General features: G+C 49.3%; 1 protein-coding gene across 2 annotated transcripts; it reads left to right on the top strand.

The window, feature by feature from the left end:
* Positions 1 to 3,302: 3,302 nt before the first annotated feature.
* On the top strand, positions 3,303 to 20,868 carry CBX6 (chromobox 6). Of its 2 annotated transcripts, none has more exons than XM_071551789.1 (5): positions 3,303 to 3,397; positions 3,577 to 3,620; positions 3,760 to 3,825; positions 4,037 to 4,103; positions 12,230 to 20,868. In XM_071551789.1, the coding sequence occupies exons 1-5, from the start codon at positions 3,329 to 3,331 to the stop codon at positions 13,145 to 13,147; spliced, it is 1,164 nt and encodes a 387-aa protein (XP_071407890.1). In that variant the 5' UTR covers positions 3,303 to 3,328; the 3' UTR covers positions 13,148 to 20,868. The 2 variants fall into 2 exon arrangements, with proteins under 2 accessions (XP_071407890.1, XP_071407889.1); XM_071551788.1 differs by having other exon boundaries at positions 12,176 to 20,868.
* The last annotated feature ends 1,339 nt before the right edge of the window (positions 20,869 to 22,207 follow it).

Below are 22,207 nucleotides of genomic sequence, written 5' to 3'. Positions count from 1 at the left end.
CCTGGTGTAGGTGAGGGAGTGACCGTTTTCCTACTGAAATCTGCCACTCCCGACAGTGACCTCCCTGGAGCCCACAGCAGTGGAGTCAGTTGATGGACCCTTGGAGCTGTTCTCATGGAGATAAGCGGTGCTACTCCTGGCAGGTCCACAAAAAATGAGCCTGGAGGCAGCTACTGATGTGGAGCAGGTGAGTTTCCCGTTATCAAGCACCACTTAAAAATATATAAAAATGTTCTTCCACCTGCTGCTGTCCCCCTGTGCCTTTACAGCGCTGGCCAGCGGTTCTGGTGAGAAAGGTCTTGTTGCCTCCCAGTGCTAGCAAGAAGTGCTACAGTGCATCCTACGGTCTATCCTGTGGCACCACGGTCTTGCAGACAGCGAGGTGCCAGAAAAATATTTTATTTCAGTGTCTGTAGTGAACAATAGCTTTTCCGGGAGAGCCATCTTCCCAGGTGGGTTTTTTTTTTTTTAAGTGTTTTACTGGAAATGTGAATGAAACAAAGGAAACACCCAACAATGCCCTGAACAGCCGGATATTCTGCTACTATTTTGCTTTTTGAGAGTAAAAGTTAGATGAAAGTGTTAGGCAATACCTGTGCAATGGCAGCTCACAGTGATTTGAGCAGGCACTGTGGCTGGAAAGAAGGTTCTGCTGACAGGTGGAAAAAGAAAATAACTAGAAAGAGCACATGGAACCCTCTGAAATGCTGCAGCTCCTTCTGGTCCATGAATCAGGGTGCCTTGTGCTCCTGCCCTGAGGCAGGAGTGCCTTGTGCTGTTCTTGCCCCATAAATGTGTTTCAGGACAGGGCCACCAGTCTTGACTGCTGCACGTGTGTTTGTGTAGCCACATAAAGATTTTTCCCCCTTTTGATTTTGGGGTGCCTGCTTTTTAGTGAGGATGATAGCACTGGTTTAAAGTTCAGTTACTTACACTCAGCTACAAGTGCAAAAGCAGTTGGTTAAACAAAGTGAGCAGTAACAAACACGCTAATTTAAACATAGATGGTGTTAATGAACACTTAATGTGCAAAGTTAAAAAAGTGAAAAGCAAAATGCAATGGGTGTGAGGGACTTGTTCTTTTGAAGTCACCTTCAAACATATGAAGAATTGAGATTAAATAGAAAGTGGCATCTGGAGAAACAGAAAAGTTCAGAAGGGCACTTCAGATGGGAGTCTTAGGGCTTTGTTCTTGCCTGGCCTGTGATGGCAAATACCTGAGAAAGGGCCTCTTACAGCCTATTCTGGAAGCAAGGGCTATAACTTAAATGCAGAATTATCAGTGGTGAAGCACACTGTGGTTTAGTCCCTGAACACAGAAACACCTCAGTTCTCTGAATTTTTCGCATGTCCTGGACCAGGGGCCATGTGACTGTCCATTTGCTGTCTCTGTCAGCATTTATCACCCTCTCAGTCGCCCCCCTTCGAATGGGGACATGGTGGTGGGGAGCAAGTCCTCTCCTGAGTAATTTTTCCTCTGCTTGTGGTGGCTGCAACATTTCAGCTGCTAAGGTGAGAAAGAACAAAACACCCTGAGTGTTGCTTGAGTCACAGGTTGTGAGGAAAACAGTTTCTCCTACCTGCCTGCCTTGACTTCAGGAAATCCATCCCTGCTAATACTGATATTATAGCCATAATATAGTTGTTTCCAGAATATCCTCCTTCAGAGTGAGACCCCTGAACTGGAGGAGGAAAGGGAAAGGGAAGGTGAGAACAAATAGAGAAAGGGTTAGCGAAGGCCACAGTGTTTTATGGAAAGAAGACTCTATATCCAGTGAGATTACAGAGATGTACATTTATTCCAGGCCTGGGTGCATGGGGGATAATTCCTCCAAAAACATGCACACCTGGTCGAGTTAACAACTGGTTTATATGCAATTAAGTTATACATATTTATTTCTTCATGCATAAACATTATTTTCTTTGAGAGGGGAGGGTTATTATAATGATTTCAAGAACTGATTTCCATTTTCTCCACCCCGTGCCACTCCTCATGCCTTTGCTTTTCCTCCTGGTAATCGGGGCAGGGGTCTCTGGTGGTCTTTGGGGATGAAGTTAGTTGTCTTCTTCTCATGAACTTTTTACCTTTTGCTGGAAACTGCTTCAAACCAGACTTGTTGGCAACTGTAACTGGTCTAATTGCAAATTTCTCTACTTATATAGTTCTTTTGACATATTTTCTGATTTATCTTCATTTCGTAGGGTATTCTGGCTGTTTTAATTAGTCCAAGAGGCTCTGGGGCCTCTTGGTGTGGCATCTTCAAGGACAGGTCTGTACCTTTTGAGTTTTGCTGCATGTTATACAGAGGGAGAAGTAAGCAAACTCTATGATAGGTATATCGATTAATAACATTATAAATTAATAAGCATAAGTCCCCCAATCAAGAGTTGGTGGAAAAAGAGCAGCAAATCAAGTAAGACACTGCCAATGGCCCTCATCACAGCCCCGACTTTTTCCAGAGGATACCTGAAATGCACCCCCTCCTCACCCAAGAAACAGGTGAGCAGAACAGACTGTGCCGGGTGGTACCTCCAGGTAAGGGAGGACCCTGAGCTCCACACAACAACAGCTGCAGGGCCGTGAGCTTCCATTTTGAATCCCAGAGAATGATTTTTGACTGAGTTTTTTGCCTCTTTGTCTTTATAGCACCTGCAAGACTGTGTAAAGCACGCTGCAAATTAATTAGGGTTTTGCAGAAACAGGGCAGGAAATTCCTCTACGTGACTTAACATTTTTCTGGTATTTTTATAGGTTTATGTAGCATGCTTGGCGCATTTGCCTTACAGTACCTTATACTGGATCAAAAACTGGACCTTATACTGGCACACATGCACTCAAGCCGAATAAAGAATAAAGATAACAAGGATTTAAGCGCTTTTACTACACATTTTTGCCATTGGTGGGTGCTTTGGGGCTGCCTGTGCTTTCCCGCTGGCGAGAGGGGGGTGACGGTGCATCCGCAGCGGGAGGAGAGGAGGCTGCCGCCATTGTGTTAAGTGAAAAGAGGCCCCGTTCTGGCGGGAAAGGACAGCTCGGCGGCCATGCCGGGGGTCTGCCCGAGCGGGGTTCGCTGCCCTCCCCTCCGTGTCCCTCCCCGCGCTGCCGCGACCCGGGGGGCGCGGCCCCTTTAAGGGCCTTTACCCGCGGGGAGCGGGGCGGGGGGGTGACGCGCGGGCGCGGCGGGAGGGGGCGCGCGGGCGTGCGCGAGCCGGCGGCGGCGGCGGCACGGGGAGGGCGGGGCCGCGCGCAGGGGGCGGGGCGGCGCGCGCGGGCGGGCGGGATTATTATGGGCTGTGGGCGCCGCCGCCACTGAGGGGGAGCAGCAAGATGGAGCTGTCTGCAGTGGGGGAGCGTGTCTTCGCCGCCGAGTCCATCATCAAGCGCCGTATCCGAAAGGTGAGGGGCTGCCCCGCGTGGGGTCGCGGGACCCCGTCTCATCCTCACCCCGCTCCTTGCTGCCGGGCCACGCCGCTGGCCCGCCCGCCGGGCCCCCGCCTGGCCCCCGCCTCACAATCTCTTCTCTCCCCCTGCCCCCCCCCCCCCCCCCCCCGCTCCTTCTCCCCTGTGTGTTTCAGGGGCGCATCGAGTATCTGGTGAAATGGAAAGGCTGGGCCATCAAGTGAGTGCATCCCGCCCGGACTGCGGGGGCGGGGGGCGCAGGATGGGGCAGATGGGGGTGGGGGTGTCTGTGTGCGGCTGCGGGGGGATTTGGGCGCTAACCCATCCGCTTGTCCCCCCCGCTGCTCCCGCCCCGGCAGGTACAGCACCTGGGAACCCGAGGAGAACATCCTGGACTCCCGTCTCATCGCCGCCTTCGAGCAGAAGTGAGTGCTCATCCCCCACCCGGGCTGGGGGGGCTGCAGCAGCAGGTCTAGCTTTGGGTGGACAGGGGGGAAAGAGTGTCCAGGCTCTTCTTGTTTCTTTTTTTTTTTCTTCTTTTTCTTATTTTATTTTTAAAGAAAACCCAAACTTGTATGCCTCTGTTTTTCCCTTTGGGAGAAGTTTTAACTTCTTGACAAATTTGATTCCCTAAAGGGAACGAGAGCGTGAGCTGTACGGGCCCAAGAAGAGAGGACCTAAACCTAAAACTTTTCTGCTGAAGGTAACTCTTATTTAAATAACTTAGGCCTAGCCAAATGTTTCTCAAACCTTTCCGGTGCATGCCCTTGGAAGGACTGGACTTTCAAGTGACTTCTGCCTGATGCCTGGCTCTGGGAGCGCGGGGAAAACCCGACAGGAAAGGGGGGGTGGGCAGAGGCGCAGAAGCGTCAGAGGGGAGAGCGAGTGTGCGTGCGACTGGTGCCTCAGCAGGACGGGCGGCACATGCAGATGTGCGTGGTGAGGCTGCAGTCTCTTTTTCCAATATCCTCTCCCTCTCACGGCCTTCTGCTGCCGCAGTGGAGAGCTAGCCAGCCGTGCTCCGTCTTCCTTCAGCAGCTTGTTCCATCCAGCCCGTGTTCTGCAACTTAGCAGCACGCTGAGCGGTCAGGAGGTGAGGCGGGAATCCCGCTGCCTCTTGTGCTCCTCTGATTGCATTTCAGGATATAGGTGCTCCATGGGAGTTTTATGAAGGGTTCATGTTTTGATCTGTAAACTACAGGCTTGTTTTGCTTTTGTGGAGGGCAGGGTGGTGGGTGGGTGGGAAGCAGAGGAGTGTTTCACCTCTGCATAGGATGGCAGCTGAAGTTTCCAGTTCTCCTCTGACAGACTCAGCATCTCTGCAAGAAGATGTCATAGCATCTCTGTTTGCAGTGAAGAGCAAGGAAGATAGTCCCTAGTGCATGCTCCCCCGGTATTTTTACTTTCTCTTTTTAATTAAGAACTCCAGTAGCTGTGTGACTGCTATGTGAGCTCTGAATTTATTAGTTTACAGACAAAATGGCTTGCTCTGCTCCCCTCTTCCCCCCCTTCCTCTTCAACTGTCACAATCTCAGACTTCAAATGAGCATAGAAGGAACACACCTTTGCACCGTTCAGACAGATGAGTAAGTCCACAGCAGCTTCCCTGGTTTTATTCTGGTATAAAGCCCTGGAACAGCCAGTGTGGACCCTGTAGTAAGGCATCGCTATCACCAAGTCATCCTGTGGCTTTGGGCAAATCATTTAGCCTTTGTGTGTGTTTCCCCATCTGTGAAACAGGTTAATACTTTCCTTTGCCTGGCAGCAGTAGGAGCTTTACTCAAGTCAGCGCAGCACTTTTAACTGCATGAGCACGAGAAAGAGCAGTGAGGAGTAGGGTGTCACCTCTTCTTTGCTTTGAGAGGATATAATGAAGCACACGGAAGAAATGCAGGAACAGGCGTATTCTGATGCTCTGCATAAAACCCAGGGGACTGTGGTAATCCTTGGAAAATCCTGCTGATGGAACTGTCCTTTTCCCTTGCTGCCTGTTTTTCTGCTAACAGTGCTCTGTATCTGCAGATTGGTAATTACAAACATATCTGATATGTACTACCTCTTACACTATATTCAGGGAAACCAGACTAGTTGGCTTTTCTCTTTCTGGCAGTCATGCATTAAATGTAACCCTTGTGTTTATATTTCCAACAATGAAGAGGAACGCTTAAAGGGAAACCACCAGCTTAAAATAGTTTTCTGCCTGTATTAAAGATACTGGTATTTGGAACACCTGACACTGTTTGGAGCTGTAGAGAAGTGATTATGCTGTGTGTAATCAATTTCTTTTATTTTTGATTCTGAATGTGATATGGCAAAATCTGTTGCCATATTACTCATTTGAAAAAAAATTCACTCATTTTCACTCATTTGAAAAAAAATTCACTCATTTTCACTCATTTAGAAAATGAAAACCAACCCCCAAACTTAAAATCCACTCATTGCTTATCTTTTCCCCTTGCTCTTTAAAACCTCCCTAAACTTGGAACCTGAGTTATTCAACAGCATCCTTTGAATCATGTCCATGACACGTTTCTGTGGCACATCTTCCTTCTGCAAGCTCCTGAAACAGTAATGAAAACCTGTAGGTTTGTGGAGCTGGCTTGGTACTTTGTAGAAGGTGGATCGTGATAGTGGAGCAAGATTAACTCTCCTGAAGGCTGGTGCCACTTTGTGGGAGAGGCTGGCAGGGCAGAGCACTTCACTGCCACTTGGCTTGCACCTCTGGGAAACAGAGCTGGCGGAACTGTTAGCACTCTGACTTGCTGTTCTCTGTGACTTCAGATCCTACCCTAAAAATAACACCCCAGGCCAGGCAGCAAGAAGTAACTATCACAGCCAGTCCCATCTGAACTTGTTTGAGCTCCATTCAGGCAAACCACCATCAGCACAGCTGTGGCTGGAATTGCGACAGAGGTGGTTTGATGGTTTGCAAACCTCCGTCAGTTCTTCTGACCCACCGAAGGTGCACGTTTGACCTCTGCCAACCCCACAGCACCAATGCTGGTGTGGGAGGAGTGGGATTGAGTTCTGCCTTGCGCATCGCTAACAGTGTTTTCAGCTCTTTCGGCTGCAGAATCTCTTGCCAGTGAGAATTTCGGAAGCAGGGGAAGAAATTTGATTCTTGTATCCCAGAGGGAGTATTTGGAGTTGGCAGTTAGAACAATATTCTTTTTGATCTGTTAACGGATTAGGCCTGGTTGCAATGATTTTTAAGCAGAAGTCTGACCTAGGACTGCTTTGGTAGACTAGTCTGCTGTCAACTTGGTGGATCGCTAGAATATCTCATATGTATCAGTGCTTAAACTTAGGTTTCTGAGTTTCCAGGATGGCATCAAAATAAGTGCCCTGATACTCCACTCAGTCCCTTGGGTTGTGTGGGTGTTTTAGCTTGCAGTTGAGGCTAGGTTTATCCTGGGATTAGTTCTCAAAAGTTACAGATAGGCACCCAGAGGGATTTGCAGTAAGCATTCCAGCAGGTTAGTGGCCCACGCCTTTGGAAGAGCTTTGAAAAGCTGCATCTTCATCCACCTGCTGCCTTTGTAAGCCAGGCTCTTGTTTCTAACACTTGCCCTTTCAAGCAGGCTGCAGAGGCAAATTACAGTCCAGACTTGTAGTATCATTATCAAGATGGCCAGTGTTGAAAGTGACCCCTGCAAACTTCAGCTACAAAGTTTCGGGCAGGAAATGGGTCTTTATCCTCTGTATACTAGGGGGAAACTTTCCCACAGCTGAGATCAGGCTTGGCGGGAGTTTGTAATTCTTGGGAGACTGCTGGTATTCTGCAGCCTTGTGCTGAGAGGTGGGAGGTGGAGTCCTTGGTCTGAAACGGGCAGCACTGTATGTAGGGCTCTTACCTCACTTCTTGGGTGTCTGGCAGGAGTCATCCTTGAGGACAGGCCCTTAGGCTGCAGGTCAGAATACAGGCTGGTGTGAGGTTAGAATGAGATACAAGACATGCTGTAGTGTTCTTTCTCTTTTTCTCCTGCTCAATTTGCTCTTTTTATTCTGCTTTTCCCTTGGCACTCCGCTGTGCAGAATGCAAAACTCACCAACTCACCTAATAAAGTCTAGCAAGTGCTATTCAGAAACAGAGCCTGATCTGCAAGCTCAGTGGGTGGCTGGCGAAGACCCTTAGTCGCGGTGGCCATAAATACTAAGGGGACAAGAGTGAAGAAGGTTAATGGGAAGGAAGAAGTAAGGGAGAACAGAGTAAAGGAGGTTCTTAGTGGGAGCATGGGGAAAGAGGGGGCCAAGCAGCGTGGTGCTCTGTTGCTTCGCCCTTTCTTGAACTCTAAAACTGGAATTGAGTTTCTTTTGATCTCCTCCCCGTTCGTAAATTATTCTCGAGTGGTTTGAAAACAGACCATTACCCTTTGTGGCATTTCGTTCGCCATCCAGAGGGAAACTTTAGTTTATGGCAGTGTTGCTCGGGAGAACTGTGCTATGAACTGGCTTGCTTTTGCCTTGTCACTTGGAAGACTGCAGAAGAAAGAAGGTGATAAAAAGGCAGAATGGCAGCCAAAAAGGGGAAAGAAGAGCTCTTGCGAACGCTGTTTGGAGCAAGGACTGTGGGAATGCAGGTGGAGAATAAAAGACAAAGCAGACCTAGTAATTTATGAGACAGTAGCGCTACTATGGGGCAGCAGCGCTACTGGAATTGGCTTGATTTTGAAATATTTAACTAGAAATCCATTGCCTTATGAGGTCTTTGGGGTTTTTTTCCCTTCCAAACTGGAGAAATTTTGATACAAAGCAGGTAAGAGAGGTCTTCCTAAGCACGTGTCCATGTACGTGCTTGTGTGCCTCAGCGTGGTAAGGGAATAAATGAACAAATATGCTTTTGGGGCCCCAAGGGACATTTATTCAGAAATAGCAGGGAATGAGGGAGATACACGAGTTCCCAGAGGCAATGAGGGAGAGCTGTACAAGATAAATAAAGGTGATACGTATCCCAGAAGGGAAGAGGGGGAAGGGAAGCAATCCTAGCAATTGACTTGCTCTCGTGACAGAGCACTGCAGCAAGCCTCCAGAAGCTGCATCCTGATGTAGGCTGAGCTGTAAGCAGAAAGTGAATTACTTCGTATACATGCTGAGTACCTCTTCAGCAGTGAGCACATCCTGCGGGTGAAAACAGCAAAACCCAGAGAGGTAGTTTCCATTTGGAAAACTTGCGAGCCAAGTAGCAAACTGTGGTGACACAGCTGGAAGGATTAAACAGGTTTGTTTTTTTCAAAGACCTTATGCTCATATGGCTTGTGAGTATGATTGAGAAATGGGCCTGTAGCAGGGAGAAGTGCACTACCAACAGATAAAGCTGAATGCTGAGTCTTCTCCAAACCAGAGGTAGCGAGTTATTTAATGTAAACTTGGAAGCAGGGGAAGGAGGGCCCAGAAAATGTGCTGTCTGCTGCAGTGGAGGGGCAAGTTTGCATTGCTGATGCCTGAATAAACCTGATCCTGTGGTGGGAATACTGAGCTTCGCAAGTGAGAGGGCTCTGGGGGCTGGTCTTAGATAAAGCATCTGATAGTATTTTTCTTGAAACCTTACCTGGAAAAACAATCTCAAGGTAAGCTGAATATTTGCATATTGCTCTTTGAAACTTGCATTGGATATGGTCTCTGGGGGATAGCAGTGTAGCAGCAGAGGAGAACTGATGGGTCCCAGCCTATCCTCTCTTTTAATATTATCTGGCCAAAGATATTGATGCTGCATACAGTCTACCTGGAGACTACTGAAACAAATTTAATAGGAGCAAACAGCTGAAACACAAGTTAGAAGCAGCTTCAGCCTTGAGGAGGTGCCCCCGAAGTAACTGGAAATGCAGACACATAGCAAGTAAAGTAGACCTAGTGTCTCTGGCACACTGGAAAAGTCCCGGCCATGTACCAGGGCTCTGGACTAGCTGCTGTGCAAGCACAAAACCAAGACAGGTCTCTCTGTCAAAATAGCACAGGAGCTGATTAATGTTCACAGGGAGAGAAAGTAAAATCAGCAGGGCTGTGGAAGTCGCCAGGCAGTGACCATCCCAATACTATTGCCTCATTGAATGTGATTGATGGGAAGCTTTGCTGAGGAATTTTGGGGTGTTTAAGGAAACTGAGGGTGTTTGTGACTGCTTCCCCCACCCTTGTGGGAAGCTGCTGCCTTTCCCATGGGTGATGGAAGGCAGTGCTGATAAAAGGCGGCAATTAAATTTGACTTGGAGCAGAGTGACACAGAGTGGGCAGAACCCACTCCAAGGCATGATTACAGGGTAGGAAATTAATCTGAAAGATGTGCAGTGTTGGCAGCAGGAGAGGCTGTGAAGGATACCTGTGTCTATCCACTGCAGCTGTAGACGAAGGATTTTCATTGGTGCATCTGTACCGTCTACCTGGTTTTCCTGTCCTGCATTTTGGAACGGGACATAGTGTTGCACTTTGCTCTCAGCTGAGCAGTAGTAAATTTGTGAGAAGTCCAAAGGACAATTTGGACTCAGTCCAAGGGACAATTCCAGCAATGCTGTAAGGGGTGGCAGAGGAAGAATAAATTTGTTATTCCAGGCTGTGCTGGTACATACTGTGAAAAAGCAAACTGTAGCTTGTCTTCATGTCTGCCATCTGCTTCAGAGGGTCCTGTGAGGAGAGGGAGCAAGCACAGCCCTAGATGTGCATTTGCCTGTGCCTGTGACTTCCTGACAGGGTCTGCAGCGTCTCCAAGTTATGTATTGATGGGATCGGGAGAGTTGATACGTGACCCTGGGAGTTCTGCTGCTGCTGCTGTGCTCCAAACTGTAGGTTGCCTGTGACAAGAATTGTGTATATTGTCTCAAGAGTTTGGGCCATGGAATAACACATGAAGCTGAGCAACGAAAAACTAGCGAGACATTGGGCTGTGTTTGGGTTTGTGTGTGCTGGGAACACTTTCCTCTAGCTGGGTGGAAACAGCAGTGTTTTGTTAACATGGAGAGTGTCTGTCCCTGCCTTGGTTGTTCTGTTAACTTGTCCTGCTTTCTTAGTCAGCTAACATAAAAGTCCCTCGTCTGGATGAGCCTTCAGACTGTATTATCATATACAGCTGGAGAAGGAGGCCTCATTTTTGCAGTACTTTAAATGCCAGGATATAAGTAGTACTGAAGGCCATGATTATCCAACATTAGCCAGAGAAGAACAGAATGTCTTCACATCTACATTCTCGGCTTGTTTGGGATCTTCTGTGGTTCCCACAGGGATCTTGGTGGGAGAAGTGGTGCACTGGGTAACAGCAAAGCTGTGGGGCCAGGGCTTTGAACTTTTTGTGCAGGGGCTGGCTGGGCCCCTCACTTAGTTCTGCTAGGTCCCTGCCTTTACATGCACATTTTTTTCCCCGGGCATTGCTCTGGTAGGGGCACAGCCTGCAGGATGACAAAGGAGATGGAGCTGAGTGCTAAGCTCTTAGCTGGCAAGAAGCCATCCCGATCTTGGCGTGTGCAAGGGGCAACAGGATGGAAAAGTTGGGGAGGAAAAGCAGCTGTCGTTTTCTAGCATTGCAGTTCTTGCTGTGCCCACGAGGTGGGGGAAGCTGCTCACTGGATGGGCAGTCACAGGGGGGCTCTCCTGTCCCCTTCAGGCCTGTGTGACTTCCACCTGTCTCCTTTGCTGAGAGGGAATATGAAAGGGGATTGGATTGGGCAAGTAGCAGGGTGCAGGTAGGAGGCTGAGCTCTATAAGCACAGTGTTCTGATGAGGTGTGATGTAAGAATGCACTCGAGGTTTCCATGCCCGTGGGATCTTCAGGTCATACAGCAACAGCTTACCAAAGAAACTGTTGTTCCTGCTGGCCGAAAATGATCCTGTCTCTAGTGCATGAGCCAGGGCAGGTTTTGGAACTATCTCCAAGCATCAGAAAAGCTTAAAAGTCTTGTTCCCAGGCCTGGCTCTTGGGAGGGCTGGCACAGCACAATTGAACTGGTGCTGTTCCTGCTCTGGTCCATTACTAGGCTTCAGACAAGTGGGGTGTTCAAAAAAAGACATCGCAATCTCTTCATTAGAGGTGCAGTTACAACTTGACTTGCATTCTAGCTGGCCTAGTCTCTCACTCTGAACACTGGACTTTGCTCCCACAGTACAGTAAGGATCAATGACTTGTTTGTTGCCTTAGTTATAAATGAGCTTCAGATCTCTGCATTTCTTGTGTTTAGCTAAGACAGTTCCATCAGACCACTCTCACCTGCCTCCGTCTTTTTTCCTCAAAATCCCCTTCTACCATGCTTTCCAGAGAGGATTCTGGATGTGAGAGGGGAAAAGGAAACCAAATGCATTACTCTTCCTCTCTTGTGCTCATTTTGTATGGGACCTGATACAATCCCTAGTGTCATAATTTTCAGTGCTAACTCAGCACTAACAGCCCCAGTACTTAGGAAGGTGCTGGCTTCTTTGGCTGATAGTGGAAGGTTGCATATGTTTGCTAATGATGACCAAGTAAGGGGGCCTTTGAGACCATTAACTGTAACCCTCAAACATGCCTGAACAGTGGCAGTTTCTCCCTAGGGAAAGCATGTGCCAAGAGGGCCACAGCTTAGACATTAGCTGCCCAAAAAGGATGTGGGCAGTGCTTTGTGCCTGTCTGGGGGCTGTGCCATAGCTATCAATAGTCTGTAGGTATGGACCTGTGCTTATCATTAATGTTGGGTGTAAATGTGACATGGCATTGCTGGTGAGTGCTTGACCTCGGGTGAGCAATGCCCAGATTGAGATTTGGCTGCACCTAAGCTGCTTCTCTGACCCTGTTTGTTTTCTTTCTCCCCACCACCGCAGGCTCGGGCCCAAGCGGAGGCCCTCCACATTGGGGATGTACACTTTTCTGTCAAGCCTGGTTCTAGTACCTCCTCTCCCAAGCTCCACTCCAGCGCCGCGGTGCACCGACTCAAGAAAGACATCCGGCGATGCCACCGCATGTCCCGACGCCCCCTGCCCCGTCCAGACCCCCAGAACGGCGGGAGCGTGGGGGGTGGGGCTGGCATTCGTCCTCCCGTCTCACCCTTCTCGGAGACCGTCCGCATCATCAACCGTAAGGTGAAACCCCGTGAGCCCAAACGCAGCCGCATCATCCTCAACCTCAAAGTCATTGACAAAGGTGGAAAGCCAGCCAATGGGACTGGGGGCCTGGCTCGGCCCAAAATCCCATCCCGAAACCGTGTCATTGGCAAGAGCAAAAAGTTCAGTGAGAGCGTCCTCCGCACCCAAATCCGCCACATGAAGTTTGGCACCTTCTCCCTCTACAATAAGCCGTCTGCTGCACCTACTCCCTCTCTGGAGGGGAGGGGGGAGGCAGAAGGCTCACAGGCAGCCTCCTGTGGGCTTATTATGGGCTCCACCCCTTACGATGCTCCCAGCTCCAGCTCCTCGGGCTGCCCATCACCCACCCCCCACTCCTCCTCTGACCCAGATGATTCCCCTCCGAAGCTGCTCCCCGAGACCCTCAGCCCTGCCATCCCCGACTGGCGTGAGTCAGAGGTCCTTGACCTCTCAATTCCACCTGAGTCGGCTGCTACCAGCAAGCGTTCTCCCTCAGGAGGGTGCAGTGGGGGGCAGACGCCCTCCTTGTCCCTCTCCTCTTCTGACCCAGAGCAGGAGGCCGGTGACTGGCGTCCTGAGATGTCCCCTTGCTCTAATGTGGTGGTCACGGATGTCACCAGCAATCTCCTCACTGTAACCATCAAGGAGTTCTGCAACGCAGAGGATTTTGAGAAGGTGGCGGCAGGTGGTGGTGGAGGAGGCAGCAAGTGAGCAGCCAGGTCCCCCCGCTCCAGGGGTGTGGGGGGAGCCCTGCCTGCAAGAAGTCATGGTGTGAATGGCTGTCCTTAGTTCTCTCCTTCTCCCCTTGGCTGTCTCTCTGCCCTCACTGCCACCCTTTGTCCTCCTTTCCTCCTCCCTGCTTCCTCTTGGATGGAGGCTGGAGCGTGTCAGTGGGGGTGTAGGAGAACCCACTGTTTCTGGGTGTTGGTGCTGCTGGGAGGAGGCAGGGAGGGTTGTGGTGGAGATGGGGAGTGATTGTTTGTTCTTGAATGTGGTATTGTCCAACGGGCAGTGAAGCCTTTGGGACTGTGGGATGGGTGAGCATGTGTCTGTGTGCCTGTGCAGGTGGTGAGGAAGATGCTCCTCTTCCTCATACCCCTTCCATCTTCAACAAAAACTGAAGAGGAGCTCCAGACCCTTGAGGGGAGGATGTAAGAGAATTGGAGCCCTTGCCCACGTACTCCAAACCTTCTCCCACAATGTGCATGCAGTCTCTTCCATTCCTGTTTCCCCCTTGCCATGACTATGATCCTGCCATCCTTCCACCTCTTGTCCTGTGGTCTGGATCTGCCCTTTCCTCTACTGACCTCATAGCAGTTGCTGATCCAGATACCCCCAGAGTGAGGGGAAGAGAGGCAGGTGAAGTGTCATGCCTGGAAGGTGCTTGAGACAAAGCTGGGGTGGGGGGGTGCCCCATGCAACATATGCCCCACATTGGCTTCCCCTTTCCTTTTACTATTGGTGCTACCTTGGCAGTTGTATGGTTGCATTCAGGTGCCCTACTCTCTCTCTTCTGCATCTTCCAACTTGCTCAGCTCTGCAGGAGAAAGGGAGGAGTCTGCTTCCAGCCCAGATCTTCCTCCTGATGTTCATCACTTGCACTTGCTCAGGGGAGAGGGCATGAAATGCCCTTCCCTGGCCTTTCTGTGGTGGAAATGGGAGTGGGCTGTGCATCCATCCTTCAGGCTGGGGGAAGATATGCCAGCAGCGTGACGCTGCCCCAGCCAGATGAGGCTGGTCTCCCACCTTGTGTGTGAGCTTCCCCCGACCCATTTTGTTTCCTCTTGCTCCCTCCAAAGGAGGGAGGGGTGGATGCTAAGGTGGGTCATTTGCTCTTCCTGTTTGCTTTTGCCTCTCCTGATGGGTGGCCTGAAAGAGGTTTCTCCTGTCTTTTCAGCATCTGAAACAGCCCTTACAACTGTCAGCCAAAGGTGCTCATAAGAAATACCTGTCTCTCTCACACCATATGCATGTGCACTGGATCTCTTCCCCCAAAGCTCCTGTGAGCTGATCAAGAAACTCCTTTTCTTCACCCCTAGCAGGCAGAAGGAAGCAAGACCGCAGCTTGCTGGTTTTTCCCCAAGCTCCCTCTTTCCCTAACCACCTTTGTTCACATCCAAAATAAGCTCTTTTTTGCCTGCTGTTTCTGGCTTGCTCCATTCCTGTGTGGGTCCTAAGCTTCATGATGAGATGCTGTTCCTTTGCTCTCTACTTCCTCCATTCTAACAGGACTTGGCCTGTAGGGGCAAGGAAAAGAGGTGCTGATCAATCGATGTGAGAACCTCACCCTTTCAGCCCTGTTCCTGGATGGGGCAGAAGGGTGTCACTTCTACACAACATGCTGCAGAGGTGAAAAGGGTGGAAAAAATTCCTCATAACAGGTCTCATTTACTTACAGTCCTGCCCTGGGCGGGTAAACATGAGTGGAATTGGCCCCTCTGGTGCTTTCACACAAGGATGCTCAGGAGCTGCTGGCTCCAAGGAGTGCTCCCATGTGGAGTAGTGATTTTGTGGTTGCAGTGATTTGAGGATAGAAGGGAGGCAATTTGTGGGAGGGAAGTAATATTTGTCTGCCCAAGGGACGTTGTCAGAGTGGTGGAGGAATAGACCAGCTTCTGACCTTAATTAGGGCTTCTGTGCCCAGAGCTTGTCTATTTCCTTCCTCCAGTGCCTGGGTTAGTGTAATAAAATCTTTGCTGCCCTCCACACAAACCTTGCCTCACAGCAGGTGGCTTTCTAAGCTATGGGTTATGGTGAATTCACACCAGTTGTGTTTGGGTATCTGTGCAGACAGTCCGAGGGGGATTCCAGGTGCTGTTAGCACCACCCTTTGTACACCTCTGTCTTTTTCTTCCCTTGGTTAAAGAGCTTAGTGGACTCTTTGGGGATGTGCTTTCATTCACAGCTAGAGCTAGGGGCAGGGAGAAAGAGACTTCCCTGATCCATTCACCAAGCTAAGGCTTCCTATAACTTGTTGGACTTGTGTGCGTGTCTGTATTAATACCTGCTTGTATTTTTTGTGGGGTTCAGGTTTTTTTGTTTGGTTGGGGTTTTTTTTCATCTTTCCTGTGCCTGGCACACCCAAGGATCCCTTATTTTAGCACAGCCTGTCCATTTGACTGCAGCTTCAAAGGTGAGCAGTTTGTAGGCATAGGGAAAAGCTCTTAGGAAAATAGTGAGGAGATTCTTTTCTTTTTCCTCCCCCTTCTGAACAGGAACTAATCTGTGGCTGCGAGATAAGAGGAACCACTTTGTGGGGTGGATGCAAATGGGCCAATCACTTTAGGTTGTTAAGTTACTGTTTGGTGTGTATGTGGTGATGTGTTTTGTTTTGTGGTATCAGGTTCTGAAAAAAATATCGAAGCGTTTAAGTGGGAGATAAAAGGGAACTTTAATAGGAAACTCTTGATGTGTTTTGGCCAAGGTGTGTTGCTTGGCAGAATTCTTTTCCCCAGTGTCTCTTGTATGGTGTTCTTTGGGGGCAAGGGGCAGGAATTGTTTAATTGAAGGGGTTTTGCCTTTCTCCAGAGTGACAAGCAAGGGAACTGTCTGTGAAGAGCAAAACAGTGGGTCACTGTAGGGATGCTCTGCAAGGACCTTCTTCCTGTGATGAGGAAATGAGGGGACTTGTTGCAGCAGAGAGCTTGTGCAGTAGATCCTCTGTGGAGGAAGAAAGGACTATGATCTGGCTTGCAGACACAGCTCACCTGCTTGTGTGACAAATCTCTCCCTGAGTGAGTCACCAGGTGGGAACCAAACCCTAAACTTCTGGATCCGAAATGAGGATCCTGTGCTGTTTTGAGTTAGAGGTTTGCTAACTTGAACGCAGCAGCAGCAGCCTCAAGTTTCTTCAGGTGGACAAGACACCTGAGGCTGACTAACCTACCTTCATAGTAATGTGGGTTATGCTCCTCCTTCTGAATTTTTGCCCTGGCTCTTAATGGAGATGGGAAAGAAGATTCATCCATGCCTTTTATAAGGGGCATGGAACTGAAGGTGGAGTTTATTTGAAAGTATCCCCTTCCTTTCCCCATGACCCCTAGGAAAAAATACCCAACAAAAGCAGGGAAATATTCTCTGTGTCTGTGCCATGTTTGTTCTCGTTGTCGTGTTTTTAGAGGAGATTTTATGATGGAGTGGAAAAAGTGAAATGATTAGTTTTGCATAAAAAAAGAAAAGTTTTAAAAAAAATTTCTACAGGGAGAGAGCGAGAGAGAGTTTAAAAATGAATAATAAATGCAGTGATTGCACAAACTGTAGTGGTATTAGATGGTCCTTAGAGAAAAGAGTATTTTGTAGTATTGAAGCATGTGTGTCTGGGATGGTGTTTGGCTTGCTTGAACTGGAGAGAAAGGCATTCTAGGACTAAGCAGCGATCTCCAAGCTGAAAAAGCAAGTTGCATGTTGGAGGAACCCTGTCTACAAACCTTTCCCGTCCTTGCCTCCCAAGTGTTGGAGTGAGTTCCTTTCCCTCCCATACCTCTCCTGTGAGCTAAGGTGGAGTCTCCAAGTGGTTTTCTGGCCAAGCGACCCTCAGAAATGGCCGGTCACGTTACACCAGAACGTGGATCAGGCCATCAACATGGAAACAGTTGACTTACTTTGCATGCACAGCAAGCTGCTAAGATTTGGGGTTGGTGTGTACTTTTCCTGCCAAGTCGCTGTCTCCTCTTTTCCGTCCCCTGTATCCAAGCAGAATTCATCATGGTGGGCTTATTTCCTGGGAAGCAGATATGCCTCCCCTCTATAGGGTCTCTTAGCTTCTTCCAGCATCAGGTGGGAAGTGGCATTTTTCTGTATAGAATTCAGCACATCAGGACAGAGAACTGAGTCCCATTGGTATGTAGTCCAGCATCCCTTCTGCGACAGTGGCTGGATCTATAGAGGCAGATGAGAGAGCTGCCTTGTGTGCTCTGAAGGTGTTGCTGAGTGAAGGGTACCCTCTTCTTGAGGCCAGTAAATGCTGGAAGTCTTTGGGACAGGGAGGGAAGATGAACACCCCAACAGGACTCTGCTCAAGCAGGGCAGCCTTTACTCCAGCTTCCTGCAGAGTGGCAGGGAAGAGTTGCCCCAACATTCCTTCAGAGTGAGGGGGCAGCTCTTGTGTGCTGGCTTCCCCATCCAGGATGTCTCCACTGGGTGTTCATCTGGTGTGTGGGAGTGACTGCAGGAAGAGGGAAGCCATTAAGATATTGGTGTCAGAATAGAATGTGGCAGGCAGGGATGCTTGGACAGCTTTTCTTATCTGGACTTCTCTGGTGCCCTTGGCTTTTCAGTGGCAGGTGACAGATGTCTTGATGCCTCCGGTAGCCTGCGCTGCTCTGGGAACTTCTTCTCTGCATAATGAGCTCTGTCAGTGCTTCCCACAGCTTTTAACTTGGAGCAGCAGCCTCCTGTCTCATGCCGTCTTCTCACTGAGCAGAGTGGGACTGGGGAGGCGTGAAGCTAATGAGATACAAGCTCCTTTCGGGATGGAAAACAGAAATAGTGTGGTGAGCAGGCCCAGCTGTGGTGAGCCACTGCTTAATTTCTGTTTTCAAAAGAGAAAGGGAGCATTTTTCTGTGTCTCCCCTTACTGAAGTTCCCAGGGAGATTTTATGAAATAAAAAAAAAAACAAACAACCACAACTGCAATCATGCTTTATACCAGGTAGGAGCTGTCTCTGAGCTGAGTCTTCCTAGGGATTTCACTCCCTTCTCTAGCCCCTCTTCGTAGAGGAGGCTTCAGCAGCTCCCAGCATTTGGAGATGATCACCTTCCTGGGGACCTCCTGGCAGAAAGAGGTTGCCATGCTGAAGGATGGTGTCCTGAGTCCCCCACACTTCTGCCCATTCCAGGTTGTGGCACTAGTGGGGCTTCTCAGGAGCAGGTCCTTCTTCCCAGGGAGGTGTAACAAACCTGGAGTGCGTGTTTGGCTAAGTGCTTATTTTTCCCTTTGCCTCCTTCCCCACCTTCTGACAAGACTTCTTCCTCCTTGCCTGGTGCATCCTTTTACTCCAATGTCGCTTGCTTTTGCTGCATTTTTCAATCGCCCAATAATCACGCAAGAGCTGGGATCTTATTTACGTTTTATATATAAATATATGAATATAAAGGAAACCTCCCTCTCCCCTCTTTCTCCCCATCTCACCCCCAACCCTGTGCACAGCCTTCGTAATCTCCACTCTGAAGGTGGTCTGCTGTAGAGGGTTAGTTTGGGGTTGGGGGTTTGGTGCCTCCTGGGTTCTGTTCCTTCTTGGCTTGCCATGCCCTTTCTGCCAGCTGTGTCACTGCCCTGTGCCTCTGTCTCCCTCATGGGAAGGGGATGAGGGTGGAGGTGACCATCCTGCTGAGGGTGCTGGCAGCCCAACTCTTGAGGCATTTGCCCAGAGATGGAGTGCTGAGTGTTGCTTCAGAAATCCCATCTCTGTCCATGCTTCCTTCCCCAGGTAACTCCAGGAAATACCTTCATTTCACCAGTGCTTTGGGATTGAGCAAATAAGTGTCTTTATTTTCTTTTTTTACTTCTATTTTTTGAGGTCCTTCTCCAGAGTGCAGTGTGCGTGGCTTCTTTTTGGGGGTGTAGATGGGAGATGTTTGAGTTTGTCTCCGTCCTCACCTTTGCCTTTCTGTCCTCTGCTGCTTTCCCATTTCAACACTGCCCTCTGTCAGACTGATGTGGTCAGAGGTATTTGGACCCTTGTCTGTGTAGGGTCAGCCTTGGCACCAGAAGCTTCATGCATGTTCTGCATGGTGCATCTGAGATGCCCTGTGTCCCACCTGTCTCACCTGTAAGGATGTGTCAGGGCCCTGAATTATTCTTTCTCTAAATTTCTCCTTCCTGGACTGAAGTGAGATACAGTCAGTTGTCCTTCCCATGGTGGTGAGCTGCCTCTTGAAGCTCTTCTGTCCCTTCCAGCTTCTCTGTGGTGGGAAATTACATGTTTCCAGGGCCATCCAAAAGCACAGTCCTTGGGGTGAGGGTCCCTCCACCCCAGGTAAGTGCTGTCCTTTGAGCCTGCTCCCTATCGGCACTGGCAGACAGCACTGTAGTAGAGGAGTGGAGATGCCCTGCACTCCTGGGTGAGCAGAGCTGGGAGGTGGGCAGCAGGCACATGCTGTGGCACAGGGAAGAAGTCAGCAGGTGACAGAAGAGCAGCAAGATGCAGTTGGGGGGTTGCCAGCTTCAGCAGTGGCTCAGAGAATAGATCTGGTGGGAGGGCAGGGGCATGGTCAGGACATGCAGACAAAGTGAATTCCCATTGCAGGGCTTTGGTTCTTTACTTTCCAGCTGAGCACTTGAAGCTCACACTAAACCTCTGGAATGCAGTTGGGTGGGTCAAAATAACTGGTGGGGCTTTTGGGCCTTGTAGGAGTAATGGGTGCTCTTATATGCTCCTGAGGAGCCCCCCAGCTGCTCTTCAGTTTGGTTGCTCTTCAGCTGTCCTGGATGTAGCCTGCTGCTTCCAGCCCCCAGCTGCAAAGGGGGATGGAGTCTTAGGTCAAGTTCTCAAATGGAACAAAACGATTAATCATTGTGATGACTTTTTTTAGAAAACAGTTTTCATGCCTGCACTTGCCCCAAGCAAATCAACTTAGTGTGCTGTCCTCCCTCCTCTCCTCTGCCATAAAGCCTTGTATGCTCCCAAAGAATAGAGGAGACTCTATTTTGGGATTTTTTCCCCCCTGGTTCTTTTTTTTTTGCATAGGAAGTTGTCTACTGGTAGTGGAGGACAGGGCCCTGCCTCATCTTTTCTTTCACCTTCCCCTGTGCCAAGCTTAGGCTCAAATTCCGCAGATTCCTGCAAACACTGAACTTGGTTAGGTGAGTGACCCCACTGAGCTCTGTGGTACTTGGGTGCTTCAGATTCTGCCTGTGCTTGAGCTTTGGCAGCATCAGAGCCCTGTCCTTTCTCTTGGAGAAGGTCGGCCCTAACTCTTAAGAGTGCTGGTAGTTCTGGTGCAACCCATTTGTCTCTTCATTTCCCCTCACTTGGCATACAGAGTGAAGGTGGTAAATTTTTTTTTTTATTTAAGATAAACCTAAGTATGTATCGTGTAATTTTTTTTATTTTGAAAAAAATGCATTTAAGGATTGTGCACGGATGAATTGTATATCTATATATTTTTTTTTGTCTTGCAATTTTCATTTTAAATATAGTGTTTGTTCAGTTTTGGTTTTTTTAATCCAGTTCCCAGCTGGCTAAACTCTGTCTAGAGCGGATGAGTGGGAGGCATAGCCATTGGAGGGGTGATTGAATCACCCCTTCCCATGGCACTGCCCACAAGAAAATGGTTTGCTCCAGGTTTGGGGGTGGGGGTTGTGCTAATTACTCTTGTATTCTTGTACATTTTGTTCTTTCTGCTGCTCTTGAATATTGTATCAATGCCAGAAATGGGGAATTAAAAATTAAAACAAAAAATTAACCCCAATAAATTGTTACATTCCAAAACCTGTTACTGTTTCCTTTGGTGGGCTGTGACCTGTGGGGTGGGGAGCAGGGGTACTGGAACACCTGCCTTGAGCTGGCAGGGGTCAGCTCTGCAGTCAAACACACTTGTTACCTTCTTGGGCACTGCAGGTCACTCCTGGTTTGAGTCTTTGGACCTTTCTGGACACAGAGAAGCTCTGACAAAAGACAAGGGAGAATTCTGGAACATTAAGGGAAGAGAAAACACTATGTGAACGCCAAGCTCTAGCAAGTGGAACCTGAACCCCTGCTTCCAACATGCTTTGGAGAATCTCCCATGGGTTTCCCACATCCTTTTCAAAATGAAATTAAATCTGAGTACAGCTTAGCCTCAGTGGCTAAAAAATGCTTTAGGCTTTTCCCAGCTCCAGAGCATGTGCTTAAGCACAATTTATGCTAATCTAAGAAATATGGTGAAAAATACTTTCCATTTGTCATTGAAGGCCCAGATTCACTCTATTGGTCTCCAGCCCACAGCAGATGCATAAAAAGGCTACAGCAAACCTTCAGGGGGGGAAGTGCTGTAGGTGGGAGATGCTCTTCAGCCAGGCAAGAGAGAAGAGCAGGAAGGCAGCACTTCTGGGTGCTGGGAAAGGGCAGTGTTTGGGCACAGCTGTGGTGCTGGCTCCAACTAAAATACCCTCAGGGCTGCCCTTTGAGATGGTGTGATCTGGTCTCCTGGGCAGAGTTCCTGCCTTGAGATACCTCTGCAATGTCTGAGGTTTGGAAAGCCACAGAAGAGCCCTCTCCAGTGGTGATGTGTCCTGGCTGCCTGGGAGCAGAGAACACTGTCCATCAAAGCCAAGCACAGCCAAAGTGTGCTATTTATGTCCTAACTCCAGGCTCACCTTGCCTCTGCTGTGTGCCAAAATGCCCGTGAGGCCAGCACTCTTTCCCTTTTTTGCTCAGACGCCAGTGGGCTTTTGGCTGGATTCAAGAACAGCAAATGAAGCCACTCTGACCCATACTTTCTGGAGCAGGAGGAAGGCTGCAGAGGGAGATGCCAGCCTTGACTGGACACATCCAACAAGGTCCTGCAACAGTGTGCTGGTGCAGGCAGACCATGTAACCAGGATAAGGTGATGTAAGTCACATCTGCAGGGCTGAGAGACCTGGAAAGGAGAGAAGCCAGGATTTCCATGCTATATAGAGTCTGCATATGCCCAGGCAAGATGGATTAATGGCTTCTGGTCTAAGGAGACAAGCTGGGTCCATGGAGTGGCAGCGACAGAGCCCTTTTGCCCCATTAGGGTGTCCCTGGGGGCGAATCCTCTACCCCAGAGGTATGAGATTACCCTCCTGTGGGAAAAGGCTCTCCCCC

The sequence above is a fragment of the Pithys albifrons genome, chromosome 3, assembly GCF_047495875.1.
Source record: "Pithys albifrons albifrons isolate INPA30051 chromosome 3, PitAlb_v1, whole genome shotgun sequence".
NCBI lineage: Eukaryota > Metazoa > Chordata > Aves > Passeriformes > Thamnophilidae > Pithys > Pithys albifrons.
Note: the sequence above shows the minus strand (reverse complement) of the source record. Positions and strands in the feature narration are given on the sequence as shown.